The following is a 20,189-nucleotide window of genomic DNA, read 5'->3' as shown; positions in this document are numbered from 1 at the left end:
GGCCATTTATTCTCATATTCCTTTGTTACCTCATTGACTTTACTGCTTATCTTTCAGTTCTCTGTTGGTTCAGCAGTCTTGTAGAGGGCTGAGCTGCAGGGGGGAGATGAGTAGCTGGGGTTCTGCTTACTAGGGTTCCTCGCAGGCAGGGAGCCTAAAAAGCCTGAAACAAAAAGTTTTTTTTTTCTTGCGTTGCATGTTTTAAACATCTAATGAGTTATTGTCATAATGGAACAATGGATGCTTTCTGAGGTCCCATCCCAACACCCACAGGGCCTGGATGGAGCAAAAAGGTGAGGCCGTTCCCCAAGAAAGGGAAATCTAGGTACCAAAAAATGTGAAAGAAAAAGTAAGAAAGAAAAAAGGGAGACGATTGTTTTTTTGTTGTTGTTGATGTGTTTTTTTTTTTTTTTGCTATATCCTATGAAAACATTTCTCATCTCTACTAGTTGGTTATATTTCTAAACTTCTGGATGCTCCAGGGAGCATTGTTGGATTCGAAAGCGAAAAGAACATCATATCACCCTCATAAGATTTCTGACAGAAATGTCAAAACAATAATCAAGAGTTTTTGAAGAAACAAGGAGCACTCAAAGAGTGACTCTAAAAGACCTTAAAAAAATTCAGCTTTTCCCATGAAAACAACTAACAATATGCTAAACCACAATGGCCTCCAGTCATATTCAATGTTTCCACTATTGCCAAGCAAGGCGGTAATTATAAACACACAGCCAAAGAAACCTTCATGTAGTTTCAGAGAAAGAAAGTCAAACTAGCAAGTCATCTGATTTGTATTTAAAACAAAGTGTCTGTGAAAATAATTGAATATTAGAGAACATTAAAAGGACTTGCAGAACTTTCAACTCAACTACATTTTGGAAAAAAAAATACAAATTCTTTGTATTGTGTGGATTGGTTGGGTTACTTGGATTACTACTGACATCTGGTGTGATTCTCATGTCAGTGACCCCGTTACAAATATTTAAACTCAGAAAAGCACCAATGTGTTCATCACCAGCTTTTCTCCACTCCACATTTAACCTTTCTGCCCCTCGAAGATGGTAATATAGCAATATTGGCAAAGTCATCATGAACTACAGGGATAAACCAAACAGTCTAACTAATCTTGACAACAACAAACTTTAGAGATTTTTAAAAAAATAAAAAAGGTGATGTAATAAGGTGAGCTTTAACTTAAGAAAAAAAATCTACATAATCTTCTTCGCAAAGCCTTGTCTACAGGGCAGAATGAGGCAAACATATTTCGATGAGTTTTCTACTACTGATTTTCATGCTAAACTCATCTTATGCTCAGAGTTGGTTAAAAACTCTTTTTCTCATACCCTGACACTACTAAACACTGGACTTTGATAGCTACTACAGTAGTACTATCACCTGACTGAGCACGTTGTTTTTGGCATTAAATGGCAGTAGCTAAGATGATGCACCTTTCAAGACACAAAAGGATATTCAGCTCAAATTACATAAGCATCCAATATGGAATTATTTCTTCAAATAAACACCAAATGCGGTGGATTCTTCTCATAAGTATGCATGTTTTACACAAAAGAACTTAGACAAGGTGTCTTCTCCCAAGAAATTTGTGTTTTTCTTTTTTTCTTATACTCTGGCCCATAAACTGCATATCCAATCCCCAGTGCTGTGCAATTCTGCCCGAGTAAGGATTCAGTGTGTCAGAAATTCTTCTCAACATGAGAGGCGAGCCACCGCACAAGAATTATGACCCGGAGATATTGTGTTGAGTTTTCAAACATCAAGCTGTCTGCTGAGCCGCGGCTGTGTGGCTCTCGGACCAAATTAAACAGGAAACGGCTGTCTCCGAGCCTGGTGGCTGGGAGGCTTCAGCGTTAAAAAAATGATCCACAATGACGTTGATTTCAGCCTGTGCCTGATGAAACTAAGAAGTAATATGCTGACTTTAGCCAACAGGGAATACAAAACCCAGCATTACACCTCTGTGTTAACAACCTTTTTCCTCACCGCCCACTATAGGCTGCGCTTTTTTGTAATATAAATAATTAAGGCACTCTACAGTACTTTGAGTTTGCCTTAGGACATACAAACCACAGCCCTAATCATGAAAGCAGACTTTGAAGGCACATGCCATGATTAAAGAACAGTATCTCCGTCCCTGTCTGCATTTAAAATGCGGGGCCTGAATGAGCTCTTACTCCATTATTGATTCCCGATGCTGATAATGTTCTGTGCGAGCAGTGCTGTTTAATGTAGGAATAAACATCTTTAATATACAAATTGAAAAATAAAGTGGAATATAAATTTTTCAGTATCACCCAGTGGCTATAAAGCTTGCATTAAGGCAGCACAAGCTTGGCAGAGCAGAAACATAAATATATACATATATTTAAAAAGAAAAAAAAAAGCACAGTGGTAAAAGAAAAATCCTTTTAGCAGCTGTGTCAAGACTTTTATGTTCTGAAAGTTCTATGAATTTAAGGAATAATATGATGAACAAAGAATGGACAGGCAGATATATTATTTATAGATGGGTGGATGACAATATGGAGGAAGACAGATTAATCAATAGATGGATGCAGCATTTAGACAATGGAATTGGAAATAATCTATAGAAAAACATATTTTTCCAGTTTTCCTAAACCTGAAAAATGCATTTTTAGTAGGTAAAGAATGGACAAAACCATGCATCCATGGAATAGACTTTATTGAGCATAAATAGAAACACAAAACACTATTCCAGTCTTGAAGCATTTTCAAAGGGTAAAGTTAAAGTATAGTCAGTCTTAAAAATAATGAGATGAAAAAGGCACTGTGACGAAATGCAGTTAAACAAGACAGAGGCGATTTAGATTCATACGGCAAATGAACACAAACGAAAATCCATCCAACAGCCATTTCGTACGATCGGGAAGAGGAAGTGATTCTCTTGCTTTATATGTGCTTTTTTATATTTGCTGCATCTTTACTTACACTGACAGTAAACAGCTGTGAGCTCCCAAAGGCAGTGGTATATTTCCTGGAGTATTTCTTCAGTATTTCACATGATTTCTAAAGCCCTGAGTGTCCTCATAATAAAACTCGTTACAATAGCTCGTTCTCTACTTAAACTGACGTTTCAAAACACACACACACACACGCACACACACCCACACACACACCCACGCACACACACACACATCCTTATACAGCAGCATCAAACTTAAAAGCATCAGTCTTACAAATGCAGCAAAAACAGAAAATTCCTTAAAAACAAATACAATGGGATCTGTGACTTACAACGTAATGACATTATTTTTAACGTCTGTGCTCTTGTGTGCTGGTTACTCCAACAGTTAATTTCTAATTGGAGAATAATTTTGTGACACAATGAGCTATAATGAGACATTAACTGTGTTAATGGAAGATTCACAGTGGACTTAATAGTATGGCTTTCTTGTCATTTCATGTGTGCAGTGCATTCACAGGCGGTGGCACTCAAATGTTTAAGATTTTCTGCTTTTAATATTAGATTACACAGCAGGATTCGTAAAAGAAAAAAAAAAAGATGGATTGAAAATATTAAGCAAAGAATCATGATGGAATCAAAAGCTTAATTAGTAAAAGTATTAAGTCACTGTAAAGACTGCGATATAAGATATAAAATGTCTTTTTATAGGGATGAAGTAAAAAACACGTAAAAACAAGTCGGCTTTCTCGTTATATTAGAAAACATGAAAATATCACATTTTATGGCACCATTACTCAAATTAAGTGCAAATGATTTTAAAAAAAAAGGCAACAGGAGTAAACACGCAGTAGAAGGAGAGTTCACCAGAAATCAGTCATAGGACTCCTGCTCTGAAAGCCCCCTCAGTCAAGGTAAAACAACCACTGTACAAGAATCATCAAATCAAAAGAGCTACAATAAGCATAAATAAGTGTATAGTTGTAATATAATAACAAAAACAACCCAGAGCACTATAGGATCATAAGTGAACACTGATTGGACAGGATCTTTTGGCATTGTGACAGGTGAAGGCTGGTGTTATGGGTGCCGAGGTCAAGAGGAGGAGTATCTCTGGCGCTGACTTGCTGCTCTGCTCTTCTGCTTGTCATACTTGACAGAAACGATGAGGAAGACGAGCAAGGTGAGACCCTGGATACCCGCCAGGAGAAAGAAGTAGTAGTGCAGGGAGCAGCCGTTGATGTTGCCTGCAGGAGATGACACGAGGGAAATTAGCTTGGAGGGACGATCGAATTGGCATTCTGGAGACTCATCGTGACAAAAAGCAAAATCACGTACACACACACACACAATTAAAAAAAAGAATAAATTTGTACAACCAAAGTGTCAAGTGCTGTCGCACATTTAAAGAAATTCCAAAACAAAAAGGTAAAATGCCAACAGCTGACGCACGTGGCAAGCTGATATGTGTTAAGAGACAACAAAAAGAGCAGGCTTGATGTGAGAGCGTCAGGGAAAACACGATTCTGTCAGGAATCAAGATCCAACGGGAGCTGAAGGATGAGCGAGGGGAGCAGATGAGAGGGGCTCGTCTCGTCACTGCTAAACCTTCTGAAAATGAAGACAATTGACCCCGCACTTCAGCGTTGATACAGGAAGGCTCTATTGATGATGTGAGACGGAAGAATAAAAAAATAAATAACACGAGCAACATGGATCCTCAGCTGTGATCTGAGTCACACAGTCTTTCATCCGTTTTAAAGGGCTGTTTGTTTCCTCATGGGACCGGGATGAGATAAAACAAAAAAAATAGAAAGAGAATAAAACCGACTGTTCACTCGAACACATTGAGGATGGCAAAAGCAGACTCTGCCGATAAGAAAAAATAGTTGATCTCACGGAGACGATACGTGCAGATAAAATGTAATAATAATATTAATGGCTCGAATTCTCAATTGACCTCTTCCTGTTGGCTTTGTAGCTTTCAGCCAGCAGCTGCTAAGTGTCCTAATGTTTCCTGAACCCGTCGCCCTGATTCAGCCTGCAATGCTCAGGAGAAATATTCCAAACAAACACTGGTTTTGACTCTGGGGGTTTTAGGCTGACGGCAATACAATTGTCTTCACTGGAGACAATTGGATTAGTCTTAGAGCGGCTTTTGCCCCCTTGACCATGCGAGGCAGACCAATTGACGTTGCAGCTGACGGGATGAGATGATGCTCTGTATTAAGGGCATCATCTTTATTGCAAATACAGCCTTATGCAGAGGAAAGGAGATTAGACTTTTTACTGTGCAGCCTAAAATCACGCCTTTGTTTCCAAAAGGTCCTTTAAGGTGCGGTACAGCCAGCAGACACAAGAAAGCTGTTGCTCAAAAACGACATGATCAGGAATAAAGCCTCTTCTTCAGAAAGCTCCTATTAAAAAGAGGGTCATCACAGTAAATAAAAAGCTGGAGACAGAAAAGTGGGTTTGAATTTGATTAGATATGAAGGCAATTCTCAACACTCAGTCAGTGTACTTGAGCCACCTGGAAGCCTAACGGTTACCAGCTTTACAGCTCAGGACTGTGTTTATAGTCAAAGACTGTTCATCAGTAACAGGACAGATTGCACTGGAATTAGTTTTTTTCTTGCAGTTTGTGTTTTTCTTCCCGAAACCTTGGAGAGTTTAGTGTGTCGTATTTAGTCACGTCTAGTGGCACAATTAGCATATTACAACCATCTGTACGTTGTTCAAATAAAGAAAAATGATGCAGGATGTTAACAAGCCCAAGGACGATGACAGGGAGCGCTGTGAGGGCCTGGATTAATGGCAAACACAAAGAACTGAAACGGAGACGATTGAATCTATATGATGCTAAATGAAGGCAATTAAATATAATTAAAGGAGGCAGATATTTAAAATGGTATCTCTTTAGTTAGGATAAAGTCTAATATGAGGCTGCTGAATTATCAGCATCTGTCCTGCTGTATTCAGATGTTGAAATGAGTTTAACGAACTGAAGAACAAAGATTTCCTGCTATATAAAGTTCTGTAACAACTTCTATCTCAAGAGTCAGCAAAGACTGGTTTAACCTGTATATGTGTCTGCGCCATGAGAGACAGACGTACACTAATGTGACAGAGCTTCATGCGTTATGTAATTAATATCAGCAATAACCTACGTTTCATTTGGCTGTGCTGGTTACAGATATTTCATTTACTTTAATGTGTTACACTCGTTTCTTAATATCTTGAAGATGCATCAAACAGAGAAGTTACTTTGAAAGAAATCCTATTTGACCCCAATGATCCAAGAACTATTCATGCCATTTAGGATTAATTTGGAATTGATACGTTTATTTGAATTGTTTTAATGCAGAAAAGTCTTTCTGAATACACATGGAAATCTACCTTTCTAGACTTGGGTGCATCAACATCAGCACTGTTTTTCCCATGTTAATCTAGTCTGTTTGTCTAGAAACACAGCAGGAGGTGTGAACGCGCAATTGAACTCTGATATGAACCAAAAATGCAAACTTTGGTCTGCCTACAAACTATAAAGGTCTCTGTTTGGTTGAAGGGAACTCTGGAGTGGCTCATATGTATACGTGGTTGCGACAGGACCCGAGACTGCTCCAAATGCAGGAAGCGAGCTATATTGCAAAGCATTCTGGGTTAAAAGAACCAAAACAAACGCAAGAATCTAACACTAGAGGGAGAAATGAGTTGTGCTTTTACAAAAACGAGATCCTGCAACCTGCTAAAATCTGACGATACTCCATTTTTGTTAACATTTTGTGAAGAAAGAAGTCGCATTCATGTCTTCTTCCGAGGTTTTTATGTCGCTTCCTTGAGTAGTTCTTCATGCAGTGCTCCTACAGGTCAGGGGGTAAAAACAGGATTTTCAATTAGTTTGGAACACTTGACTGAGTGCAGTAAGAAAGCGAACCACACCAGCTGAAAATGTAGCAACTGTTGCAATTTTGGTCCCCAATTGAACCGGGTCTACCGGACGACCAGGTGTGAAAACACCCGTAACGTCACAGCAATGACTAAATGTGAACATTTTAAACCAAACACTCCTAAACTAATGCATTAGTCTGAGGCTTGTAAAGGCAGAATGTTCCTGTAAATGACTCAACAGGGCACATTTGACTGATCAAAGAGAAGGTTTTAGTCAATTTAACCAAGCGTCTGACTGCTTTGCATGATCTGTTACGATTGGTGAAGCAGATCACACACCATAATGTCACCACGCTTATCAAGCTTACAGATGTTCCTCCCTCCCCTCTCTCTGTTGTCTGCATGTTCTTGGAGATAATTAGAAATGGAGTGATTCTCTGTCAATGCTTTGTGCACTGGGGCATCTCTATAGTGTGAAAGCTTTGATCAAGGAACAGAGAGCTGGCTGATGACTCTGAAACCCTGCCAGAGCATAAATGAAATCATTGGCAAGTCAGACCAAAAAAAAAAAGAGAAAAAACTGACATACACTCCGACCCCTGCTGCAGCTTTCACCTACTCTGCTGTCATCCTAATCCATCAAAGGTTTAAATCCACAGAAACAGATCAAAAAACCAAAGCAGCGCTTGAATAATTCATGGAGGATAAGACAATGCACATTTACTGAGAATGGTTGTTTTTCTCTAGTCAATTTTTCTTTGACAGATAGGAAAACAAATGCTGCTGCAGTTAGTTTACTGAAGCGCTGTGCTGTAAGAAAAAGTAAGCAATAACGACAGGATCAAGTATGCAGACTGATGAACAAACAGGAGTTGTTTATAATCTTTTTACAGCAAAGATGAACTCCTTTTGCTCTGCAGATAAATAAGGACGGCATGAATGAGTAAAAGACTAAAAATAACATATTAAGTACCTTGAAAAAAAATTATACTTTACTTTTTGAAACTGATTACTGTTTAGGAACGTCTAATTAATAATCAATGACGTTCTGTTAATTCTTCAAAAATAAATCTGACATAATACAGAAAACTAACTGTTTTAGCCACAGGCCGCTACGCCAGATGAGGACCCACGCTTATTTTGTTACCACACACAAAAGGTAGGATGCTAAGGGTGGCTAAAACAAAAGCTCAGTGTTGGAGAATTTCAGCATCTAACAACCAGTCATCGCCATCTGCGAGCCAATCCCGCCATCACAAACGTGAACATGTAGCGTTTGCTAAACATTATTGAGACAATTTGCTTTGGTCAGACGATATTAAGCTTTTCTACAACAAACACTCCAGCTGGGGTTTGCTCATAGACAAAAGGCAAGAGATGTTATCTATGGTGGAGGATCTGTGATGCTGTGGGCCTGTGTCTCTTCCAAAGGCCTTTGGAATCCTGTTAGAGTGCATGAAAACAGTTTTGTTTTGTGTAAGAACTTGTGTGAAATATTAGCAAATGTGGTACACTGTAACATTTATCTGCTAAGCTAATTTGCAATATTTTAATAAAATCAGAAGAACTGTTATGAAGAAACTGCTTTCGATTTCATCAAAAATAATTAAAGTAGTTAAAGTTCAGTTTCATCCTCACATATCAACGCCTCATAAAGAGAAGGTTGTTTGTCCTAAGGAAGTTTTACATTAAGCTGCCACTGAATTCTCACTGGATGCTGCGGATGTTTAATAGCCAGTGGCTCTAATTGGAACGGAGAAAAACCCCTTTTGGACTCTGTTACTAAGCTAAAAATGCATCACTTTGGTCTGAGTTAGCAAGATAAAATCTCATGATAATACAAGAATATTTTACCAAATGAAAAAAAAAAAAATGGTGCATGATTTTTCTAGATAATCATGCAAAGATTAATGGTCAAAGATCCCTCTGTCTGTATGTTTCAATCTTGTGAGATGGCATAGGAAAGGTTGTAAATATTATTCTGTCAAAAGACTGTTGTTCACAATATTAAACACAAGGCAGTCCATAAGCACAGCACTTTGTTCGATAGTTTGAAAACAACTATTTATTATCATTGAACATTAACTCTGATTTTTTAATTAAATTAAAAGTCGATTTTATTTAGCCAAGTTCGACATAAACTCACAGATAGAAAAGCAGCTGAAAAGCACCAAACTCTTCAAGGTTTTTAGCAGAACTTCTGAAACTTCTGTGAGATTTCAGTTTTCTAAGTTTCTTGCCGCAGTTTTCTTGCAGACTAAACCCGGCCTGTTTCCTCCTTTCACTGTCCAACCCCCAGGGACCACTTGACTGCCAAATGCACTCAAAAATTATTGAAGACTAATTAAACCACTAAAATACCAATCGAGGACGTACTGCAGAAAACTATAATGAAGGTCATAAATATTTGACAGCCACATTAATACCCAAGTCCCTAGCAGGAGGGGAAAAAACGAGGAAAAAATAAAAAAAAGAGTCAAAGAAATACGATTTCCACAGGTGCTCAGAGGTTCTGCTGACATTTGTGGAGTTAGAAAATTACAAACTTGTGATTAAACCAAATGCATCAACAAAGAGGCTCAGCTTACCAAATATCTGACTGTTATAAACTTTTGGGTCAATTTACCTGAGAGTGACTTTGTGCAGACAATGTTAGCCAGATGAAGCTGGTCAATACTAATTTAATGTTTGACAATAGATCAATGGATCAGGCCTTCAATACAACAACTCAATATCTTGATGCTTCAGTGCCTTTGATGCTTTTCTCTGTCCTAGAATGAGACCATGGGGGATCAATGCATGTTTGTTTCAGCTATAAATATGGTTATTTTCCTCAGTCGTCCACAAGCTCCGGATCATTATTATTGATGGTAAAGTTTCAAAACTGGCCACATGCTAAAAAATATTTACGTGCGCTCTGTAACCTCCAAGACATCTTCTGAGCAGACAAGAAAAATTCTGTTTTTATACAGTCCCTTTAGGAGGAGCAAGTCTTGATATTAAAATTGTCAGATCTGACATTAAAACCTCCATTAAAACCCTGACATTTTGTTGAGTGTGACCCAATAGGACGTGCGAATGTCAGCCCACGGTGAATATCTGAACACGTCCCAGACATCTGATATAACATCAGTCAGGACTTGGAAACTGGCCAAGGAAAAGGGCAGTTCCTGTCTTGTGACTGTAGACGTTCACGAAAACCCTCCACTTTGAGTGAATGATACTTCCAACAAAAGGGAAGCAAATTAGAATGCAAACCCATTTCCCACAGACACAAAGCCTGCTGTTGTATGAAGGATCATTTTGTATTGAGAGTAAAAGGTTAATCTCTGATTGACTTATGAAAATAAAATGGTGGCACACTGTCTTGACAAGAATAGACGCAGTGGAGAAGCAGGAAAGAAGTAACAGAACGGGATGGATGACTATTCAGCGAGAAGAAACAGTTGAAGGTTTGAATATGAGTTAAGGTTGAAAGCAGATGCTGCAGCACAAATTGCACCACTATGAAGACTGTTCTATTCCCCTGCTTTCTTCATAGGCTTTTTCAAATCTTTTAAAGGTTTATAGTAGCATTTTTACAGAGTTTATGAATGCCTTTCAAAATTTTACTTTGGAGGCTTTTTTTTTTTTTTTACTCAATCCGTATGCAGTCATTTTTAGTACAGTATCTGATCATTTGTAAAGCCTATAATGTTTGATAAAGCCATTCCATTAAAGTTGCAGCATAAAAGGGCCCCTAAACTCAAAAAATGAACCAATGTCGTGTCTGGACATAACAGCAACCCATTTTCAATAAAACCTTAGATATTTTGTTACCAGCAGGCAGTCGCAGATACATAATTTTTCTATTTACTTGAATGCATGAAAAATATAAATAGCATTACAGCACCAACAAGGTTACATTTTAAAGAGCTACTAGCTAAAAAAAAGTGTTTGATGTTCAGTTGAATGATGATGCATCTCTTAGGTCTTGCATCAAAATGTTTGGCCATTTCCTAAAGACATAAATTCAGCTACAGTGCAAACATACCTCAACATTTACTGTGTGCTGTTTGGATACACCGCAAACTATGCTTTCATGGGCCGATGCACAGAAAAAAACTGAACATTTGTTCAAAAACAGAATAAAATAAATAAATACAGCCCAAGTTCAAATTGCATTTTGAAAAGCTTGAAGAACTACGGATTAGAGTCTTCTTTCCCCTTTCTACCCGAGGCAAGCTGCTCGCATGTAGGTACATTGATGTGAATAAAATCTCGGCAGGTTAAAAAGGATCACTAGTATCACTATGACTTTTGATTTAAGGCTTTTAGTTTTGATTTGTTTTATTATATCCGACATAGAAAAAAAAACATGCAAAAACAATGAAAATCTCTCTCCAAGCCAGAAAAACGTGTCCATTGATAAAATCCTAAATATTTAGGTTCTTATTAACCAATTCCTTATTGCTTACAAATAGATTTCCTTCCCTACCACATTCAGGATTAAGATGCAAACCTTCACCCACATCTTCCCTCTGCCACTTTAGTCTCCTTTCGTTCATTTCCCTTGCAGCACGTACTGCTGTGTAATGTGGAAAATAAGCTGTCCTTAGAAGTCACTGCATTGAAAATGTTAGGGAAATGCAATAAAATACAGGGCTGCATGTATACGAGCCCGCAGAGATGGGGGATACAGAGTACGAGCTGAACCTACGATTTACGAGCGCAGAGACAAACAAACACACGAGGGCATGGCAGGCACCTGTGAAAGAAAACAGCAAAGCAGCTGTTTATGTTTGTTGAGGAGACGCTCTCTGCTGAGCCGCGGTGAAACAAGTGTACACAGATCGTATGAGCTTTTCAGCTGACAATAAGAGTTAGCACACAGCTAAATAAATGCAGGCAAGCCTCGTTTCCAATGAGGAGCCATTAAAAGTCAAACCTACCCTGCAACTGCTGGGATTTGGTAAGCTAAGAGTTAAAATCTGTCACGTCTGTCTTTAAAAATTACTAAGATTTTAAAGAAAAGACCATAGAAAATGTCCACGAGGTCAAGCTTTTTTTTAATATATAATTCCACCTACCATTTATACAGGTTAATCTTATGGAAGCATTTCAAGAGAAGTCCATGCAACATGAGAAGAACTACAGTAACACTTAGATTAAGACTGACATGACACTGTCAAAAACATGACATAACACCTGCCATGAACATAAAGAAGTCTTTATGAATGTTTATGACAGTTGTCATGAAGAGTCATTCGGTAAATAATAACACTTTTAATGCAAAGTTGCTCTAAAAGTTGCATTAAAAGTCCATTAAAAATGCCAACTTTGCATTAAATTATCATAATTTACAAAATCATGCAAAGTTGGCACTTTTAATGGACTTTTAATGCAACTTTTAGAGCAACTTTGCATTAAAAGTTGCATTTTTTACTGAATGGCACTCATGACAACTGTCATAGACATTCATAGACTTCTTTATGTTTATGACAGTGTCGTGTCAGTCTTGTGCACACCCCTTCAAATAAAGTGTTACCTGAACTACTAAAATGAAAACCCCTTTTACTGTGTCTTGCAAGTTTCTTCACCTCTCACTTTTTCCACTACTTTTCAAATTTCAATGCATCTTACTAGGACTATTTGTGATAAAGTGAGAAAGTAATTCAAATTGTGGAATAGAGAGTGGTGTTCAGGATCTTTTATGAAGTAAAAAACCTTAGAAATGTATCTGCAGAGTTTCGTTCGGCAGGAGGCTGAATCTTGAAATTTTTAGATTGCAGTTATTCTTGCTGTTTCGGTTTGTGAATTTATGCTGTTGCTGAAGAAAGATTTTCTGTGGTGCATTGTCGGTAATAATTTCAGTGAAACAATTTTGAGCTGGAGCTACATGATTTGATTTTTCTTTTTTTAAACTTCTCAGTTTTATTGTTTTACTTCTTCTATTTTACATGAAAACAGCAACAGAGTCTGTTGAAAACAGCATCGACTATTTTTAACTGAACCACTGGTTTGTCGCATAAGTCCCAATGAAATGCATTGTTTGAGGTTGTCTTTATGTAACAAGATGAGAAAAAGTGAACAGCAGCTTTTTACAACATGTTGTAGCTCTATTTTAATGTGACCAGACAAAACACATAAGAAATAACCGTTTATTGATGCAAATTCATCCTACAATTCTTAACACTTTAGAATGGAGTCACTCTGGTTAAATATAAGGGGAATAAAAATAAAGTCCTAGATGTGCTTTTATATATATATGTATATATATATATATATTAAAAAAATGTGATAATGTAATCGAGTCATGCTTTTTATGTGAAACTTTAAAGCTGAGTTTGTCTGACATTAAGCGTCTCTAGAGAGAAGGAGGACGATGGAGCGAGAGCACAACAGGAGACCTTAGCATCCACCAGTGTGATTGCCAAACCAGCCCTGCCATCTTCATGTATCGCTCCAGGGACAGCTTTACTTAAGAAGGGCTGGGCTATGTAATCAGACCCCCAGCCTGTGATTAATGTTGCTGTCTGTCTTCAGGAACCGTGCAACTTAGTACAACTTAGCACAGCTCACCCGAGATGCTGTTTACGGCACACACTTTCGCCCAGAGCCATGGAAATAAGTTGAATCCCTTCCACCTACAGAGCTGAGCGATGTGGAAGACTCTAATATGGTGGGAAAAAAAAAAAAAAACACGGTATGATTTCTGACTGTACTTGCCGTCTAAGCTTTGTGCCATGTGTTTCTTATCAGTGGCTGGAAGGATGTTTTATTCCATTTCTGTGGCTCACCTTCTAAACGACTTGTTTTGGAAAGCAAGGAGAGCCAAACAGGCAATCTGGCTTCAGTTAAACTTCCCCTGAAGTGACGTGAGGCTGAGCAGAGAATGGATTTATGAAGCAGACCCAGCATCCTCAGCAGCAGCTCCCAAACCTGTCGGCACGCTTTATTAATGAGCTATTAGGTGTTTGTGGATAAACATTTCACATCGCCGGCTTAGTCAACACATGCTCAGGGAAAAAAAAAAAAAAGTGTGCCTGGACTGGGAGTCTCCACCTGCAAGGGAGCCCATCCATCTGCTGCCACCACAGGGCTATTCATTTTACCAGTCTGACAGATTTACACCTTTTGTAGTTAGTCTGACATGCTTATTGATACAATAAAACACCTAAAATAGAAAATTGAAAAATGGTGATGCTCTCCTTCTGCACTTCAGCTATAAATTAGCTGCAGAATGTCAACTGGATCAGTATGGATTAAAGAATATCCATATCTCTGCTTGTTTTCAGGGTGGCATTGATGCCCAATGACCACTGGAGGTGGTCACTGGGTAGGACACAGCATGGACAGGTCACAGGGCAACACACAGATACACAGGACAAACTACCAGGCATGCACACACACATTCTCATAACTGAAGGAAGCATATAGAGGCCAGTTTACCTCACAGTTCTGTTTGTGGGGTGTAGGAGAAAACAGAGTACTTAGTCAGAGCTAACACAAGCTAACAGGGAGAACATGTGAAATTCATACAGAGAAAGCCCAGACCAGGATTTGAACCTTGTTGACCTTGTTCCCACAAAGCAACACTGCTAAGCACTACCCCACCATACAGCCTGAGAATTAAACATGTCAGATTAAAACAAAAAGTCTTGTATTCCTCTCTCTCTTTATTGCAGTTATTTTCGACACACCCAGCAGGGTTTGGTGATTCATCTCAGTTGTCTCACCTAAATATTTTATGAAAGAAATACACACATCTAAAACATCTGCTGGATTTGGTGCTGGATCAAAAATATCCACAGTGGAAGTCATAAAAATAGATCTGCATACCTAATGTCAAAACATGACGTTTCAGACAACCAGCTCATTTTCACATTATAAATTATTCTGAGAGCTGTTTTTATGACACCTAAAATCATCAAAGACCCAAGTCCTTATTCTAATATTTACATACATTCTACAAATCATGATTTTCCTCTCTTTAGGAACAATTATCCTGAAGATCTGAGGTACTGACATCATAAAAAGCTAATTTGGCTTTTAGTTTACTCTCAGTAATTAAGATGTCTTATTCACAAAATGATAACAACACTTAAGTTCATTGTGTCTGTAGCTTTATTCCACTTGTAGTTTGATTTTAAGGGGATGTTCAAAAAGTTCAGTTTTCGGTTTTTGTTGGAGTAATGAGATCTTTTATTTTATAAATAGCAAATTTTAGGAATATTCAACTTTTTAAATTTTTCTTTTCATTACTTATAAACTTAGTTTTAATCCTCATAAATATTCCAGAATGAGTTTGTTTTACTCATCTTCAGTTTCCTCAGTCCTTCCAAACAACACTATCTGTCTTTACTCATTTTTCAGTTATTTTTCTTTCAGTTATTTTTTTCTCTTTCTGTCACCCCTGTATGTTCTTCCATTGAAATGTGCTCTAAAAAACAAAGAGAGGCTGATCTGTTGCTTGGTTCCAGGTCTTACCAAAGTCTTTGTGGGAAGACATCCAGCCGATTGACTTGAGAGAAACGATGGCCAGCAAACCGGAGCCCACAAACGAGCCGATCCCAGAGAAGAAGAAGAAGAGCCCCATGATTGCACTCTGCATGGACTTGGGTGCTGCAGAATAGGCAAATTCCAGACCTGCAACCAAATGGGATAAACTGGTAAATATATAAAGTATGTATTTTTGATAAGGACTGGTGATGAAGGACAGGCACACAACTAAAACTTACATTATACTGTTATGCTTCACGAATATCCCTTGTGCTGAAAATTTCCTCTCAGTGACAATAAACCAGGATAAAATATTTGTCTTTATTCATTCTTGTAATGTGTACCCAGTTTTGTTGACAGCAACTATTCCACCTTCTTGTAAGAAAAGGCTTCCTTCACAGCTCATTTTCCATGGCAGAAATGCTCGGGTTAGTTAGCAACTCTTATTGCTTAGTGGCTATTTTGACAAAAAGAACTGGAAAAACGTCTCAAGAAAGTACAAAAAAAAAAAAAAAGATGAGCTTTGGGAAAAATCTAAATACTGAGTGTCTTCTTCCTGAAGGTATTTCTAGCCACAAGCTGACACTGATCATTTCAGTGCACCTCAAACATTTGATCTTTCAGATGAGGCCCTAAAGCTCCATCTGTCTTGAGAGATTAAGGAGATGCAGGTAAATACAAGATGTTGGCCTATTCTCGCTACCTCAGGCGTCACAGCAGCTTGGTTATAGATACACGAAGCACTTGTGCAAATGAGAAAGAAAATAAGAATGTTCTTTCTCATTTGGTTAAATACAGAACCTGAAGGATACTAGAGCAGAACACAAGAATCATGTTTAAATTAAACAGAGAAGAGCACGGATGTCTCCTGCACATGTAATCCCTTTCTTTACATCCTCAGCTAACATTTGAATAGCGACGCACAAAGCTAGTGCAAAGCTTTGTAGGGGTTTTCAATCTCCAGCTCAGCACTGCAGAGGGGATTCTAACATCAGACTAAATCTTGCGAATGTGTATTTGTGATGACAATCTAATACTAAAGCGATGTCTGTTGCTTTCAACCCACAACATAAACAGCTTGACCTTCATTCGCTGAAAGGATTTTCCCTAGCAAAAAAAACCCAAATATGTAGAAGTCCAGACACTATGTTCTCCCCCGCCCCCTTTTTTCTGGAAGTGACTATAAAGGTTGTTTATTAGAAAAAGACAATGCACCTTTGAGTTACTGACTCGGATGATTCAAACTTCATGCATAAAGATTCCCTTCTGTCCGACCAGGCTCGGGACTTGTGAGATTTCACACAAATTTATTCAAACGGGAAACGACATAAGGGAAATATTCCTCTTCACCAGATAAATGTCACAATTCTGCCAATTTCCCTTGAAGTAAGCCCTGTGGGCTGGGATGGTCTGTGAGTGCATTTATTTTAAAGACTGCATAGCTTTGTTCGCTCGGATTTGACTTTCATAGAAACCGTGTTTGATACGAGTGGATTCCAGTCTTTTTACAAGAGCCCTGAAACCGCGGGTCCATAATACCCAACATATTTATGCTAATCTCAGTATTCATGGAATTTAAACTTGGAAATGATATATTTTTGTGACTATGTATGAAAACATGAAGGTGACTAAAGCATCTTTTAAATTGATTTTAAAAAATGTTAAATATTAATGAAGCAGAATTCCCTACAGAATATGCAAATGAACATATTGTAACAAGAAGATCTTAACAAACGTAATTCACAAACATAAGTGCAACCTAAGACTATAAGCAGTGACTCCAAACAAAGCAATCCTGGTCTCTTATGGGAAATAAATGGCCCAAAACCAGCAGGGAAGTACTACACAATTTCACAGTAAAGTGCATTTCTGACAAACAAAATTTCTGCTCTTTGAATAATGACAAAAACAAAAAGAAAAGTCGTTTCTGTTGTATTCCAGTCTGTGATTGTGCTGTTAAAAGCGATTCAGATGAGAGAGCACTTCTTTACTTCACCATATTACAGCCTACAGCCTCGGAGAAGCAATATGCTGTTTAATTCTCCGAGCTCTGAATGAGAAGGTATTAACAAAAAACTTTGGGCCAGGGTTCACAAGAAATAGGAGAAAACTCAACATCTATCTTTCAAATGATATCCAGAAAGAGTTTTAAAAGGAGTTTCAAACCAGAAATGTGCAATTTTGACCTGTTTGGACTCTTTAGTTATTAAACATTAGTAGATTTAGGGGGACAGCAAACACTATTGCAGCTTCAGGAGAGGATGCAGGAAGTCAGGGTTGGGTAAGTGCATGTATTGAGAAGCATGAAGTAGAAACACACTTTATGTTGCATGTTTCTTAACCTCCCAGTGAAAAGTGGATCTGAGTGCCATAATTCCCAAAAAATTTTGCTTACAAATGCAGTGTTTACTTCTGAGTAATCCGTCTTCTGTGAGTAGAAGAAAGATTAAAAATATATTGGCGTTTGATAAGCTTTGCTGTTAGGACTCCTGGCTTTGTGACAAAATAAGGAACAAAGAGGAATTTAAAATCTCCCAACCTCTATTCAACCGCTGTAATGTCATTTTTGATAAATAAATTTCAAAAAAAGGAAAGGAAGGAAAAAACTTCCAAATATATTAATCCCCATAATGATTGAAAACCTGAGAAATAAGAGAAATGTCATTGTTTTCCAAAATATATTTGCTCCTTTTCAGCCTGATGCCGGCAAATGTGATGCAACACAGTGATAAAATGTAACACTGGGTTGCATCAATCTTGTCTTTTAACATCTATCTTTAAGCTTTGGGAACTGAGGAGATGAGTTTTCAAAGCAAAATGTTTCCCTCTTTCCTGCTTGATGCTGGAATTCAGCTGTGTGTTAGGAGCCTACATTGGTTTCTATTTCCAATAAATAAAATAAACTCATAATCTTCTTAGTTTGTCCCAGCTTTGAAGTGCGGACAGGCTAATTTATTACATGGGCACTTGTTTTTAAATGTGTAGGATGTAATAGCAAATCAAAGTCTGAGAAATGAGTAAAGACTTCAACAAAAATAGTTGTTTGGAGGTAAACATGAACACGGAGGCTTTATTATGTAATAGAAATGGTGCTGAGGAATAAATTTAGGATACACTGCTCCATTTATTCCTTATAAAGCCCAAGAAAAATTGCAGATACGTGAACCAGGCGTGCATGATTAGAACGTAGCTTACGCAGCATTTTAAAGATTTGTTGTGTTTAAACCTCAGGCATTTTGTTTAGTGTGTTCCTGACTGCTGACGTGAGAGTAAACGCCATGCTGAGATGGAAAGAGTTCTCCGATTCCTCCACACAGAACTACGTTTTTATCTTGTTTGCAAAGCGTCCTTGAGAGTTTTGAAAGACGCTTTAAATAAAACGAATTATTGTTATTAAAAACACTTTCCAGCTCACAGGACATTCAAAACACATTCCAACATGACCAAGTCTGTCATCCAAGCAAGTTCACCTCAAGAGCAGACAGCAGGATGTAAAAAAAAAAAAAAGAAATCCTCAGAACCCCTAACATCTCATCACGGGGCCTGCTGCAGACTCTAGCTAGTGTTTATGTGGAAATGGATGCCTTTTTCTGGGAGGTGTGCAAGGAGGAAACCTTTGCTCTCTAAGAAAATAACGAGGCCTTAAATTGGAATCCTGTCATCTTACTATCAGAAAATCCTCTCTGATTTCTAGTGTGACTCAGACGGTGCTCAGGAAAAATGAGAGACCAAATATAAACAAAGATGAATGATGAGTCATTAATAATGCAGTTCAAAGGCAATCAATTATCTTTTTTTTCCCAGAAATAAATAAAAAAAGAATAATTTTAGACATCAGCATGTACGCACTTACTAAAAGAGCAAAAATATTGAATGATTTTTTTTCACATGGCTGTATGTGTCTTTTGAGTTGTAAAAGGCTTGACATCCAGTACTTCAGATATTACCAATGTCAAGAAAGAAAAAGGATGCGAGTTTAACTCGTGGTATTATCTGTGAATACAGCTTGTATGTATATATGTAGAATTATGTGTGCGTTGTTTGCAAGCAGGAAAAAACACAGTGACAGCCACTTCAGTATGTCTCGGGCATGCGTGTGCCGTTAGCTTTATGTGTCAACACTATAGCTAATTGAAAGCTGATGGGAAAGAATGGCTTACTTCATTAAACCGTGTGCAATTTTATGTGTTTGCGTACAGTATCTGTGTGGACAATACACCCATTATGTGAAGTGAGTCACTTGCCTGGAGTGAACCTTCCCTCAGTTCAACTGTGAAATAGTTTCCTAATCCATACGTTACTTGTTAAATGCTTCATTGCTGCACAGTGTTACGCAGCAGGGTGAGAAATTCAGGATAATTACTCATCAATTGATGTCTTAGGATGTTTGCTCTAGATAAAAACCCACACCTACATTTAGCTGGTGGAGTCTGGCAATGAATCAAAGTGCTCAACACACCTTTACTGAAATGTGTTTCGGTAAATGGCATAAACACATCAGTGCAAGGCAAAATCATGCAAACGCAAAAAAGAAAGTTGTTTCACGCCAGAGTTAAATTAGAGTTTATAACACACCTTGGAAAAGTATTCATATTCTGTTTGAGATTTTTGTGGCACTAAAACGCAAACTTAGATGTATTTTATTGTCATTTTAGGTTAATGACAAAAGCAAGACATTTTTTAAATTGTGAAACAGAAGAAAAAAAAAATACACGGTTTTCAATTTTTCCCACAAAATAAAACTTTGAAAGTGTCCACTTTTAGTAAGTGGAGTTACTAAAAGATGAATACTTTGTGCTCTACCTAATGTTTTCCATTGTAACAAGATTCTAACTTGCTGGTAACTTAACACAAAGTCAGTTCAGGTGCTGCAAATGAC

At 37.9% G+C, this 20,189-nt stretch overlaps 1 protein-coding gene across 1 annotated transcript in view; it reads right to left on the bottom strand.

Moving 5' to 3' along the window:
* Positions 1-2,684: 2,684 nt before the first annotated feature.
* slc15a4 (solute carrier family 15 member 4) overlaps positions 2,685-20,189 on the bottom strand; it is a 31,544-nt gene continuing 14,039 nt past the window's right edge. Inside the window, exons 8-9 of the mRNA XM_008417447.3 lie at positions 15,299-15,457; positions 2,685-4,188 (exon numbers count right to left, since the gene is read on the bottom strand). Coding sequence (XP_008415669.1) covers positions 4,037-4,188; positions 15,299-15,457 — 311 coding nt within the window. The 3' untranslated portion in view covers positions 2,685-4,036. The remainder of the gene's footprint in view (positions 4,189-15,298; positions 15,458-20,189) is intronic.

The sequence above is a fragment of the Poecilia reticulata genome, chromosome 9 (assembly GCF_904066995.2).
Source record: "Poecilia reticulata chromosome 9, P_reticulata-male-v2, whole genome shotgun sequence".
In the NCBI taxonomy this organism is placed as follows: Eukaryota; Metazoa; Chordata; class Actinopteri; order Cyprinodontiformes; family Poeciliidae; genus Poecilia; species Poecilia reticulata.
Note: the sequence above shows the minus strand (reverse complement) of the source record. Positions and strands in the feature narration are given on the sequence as shown.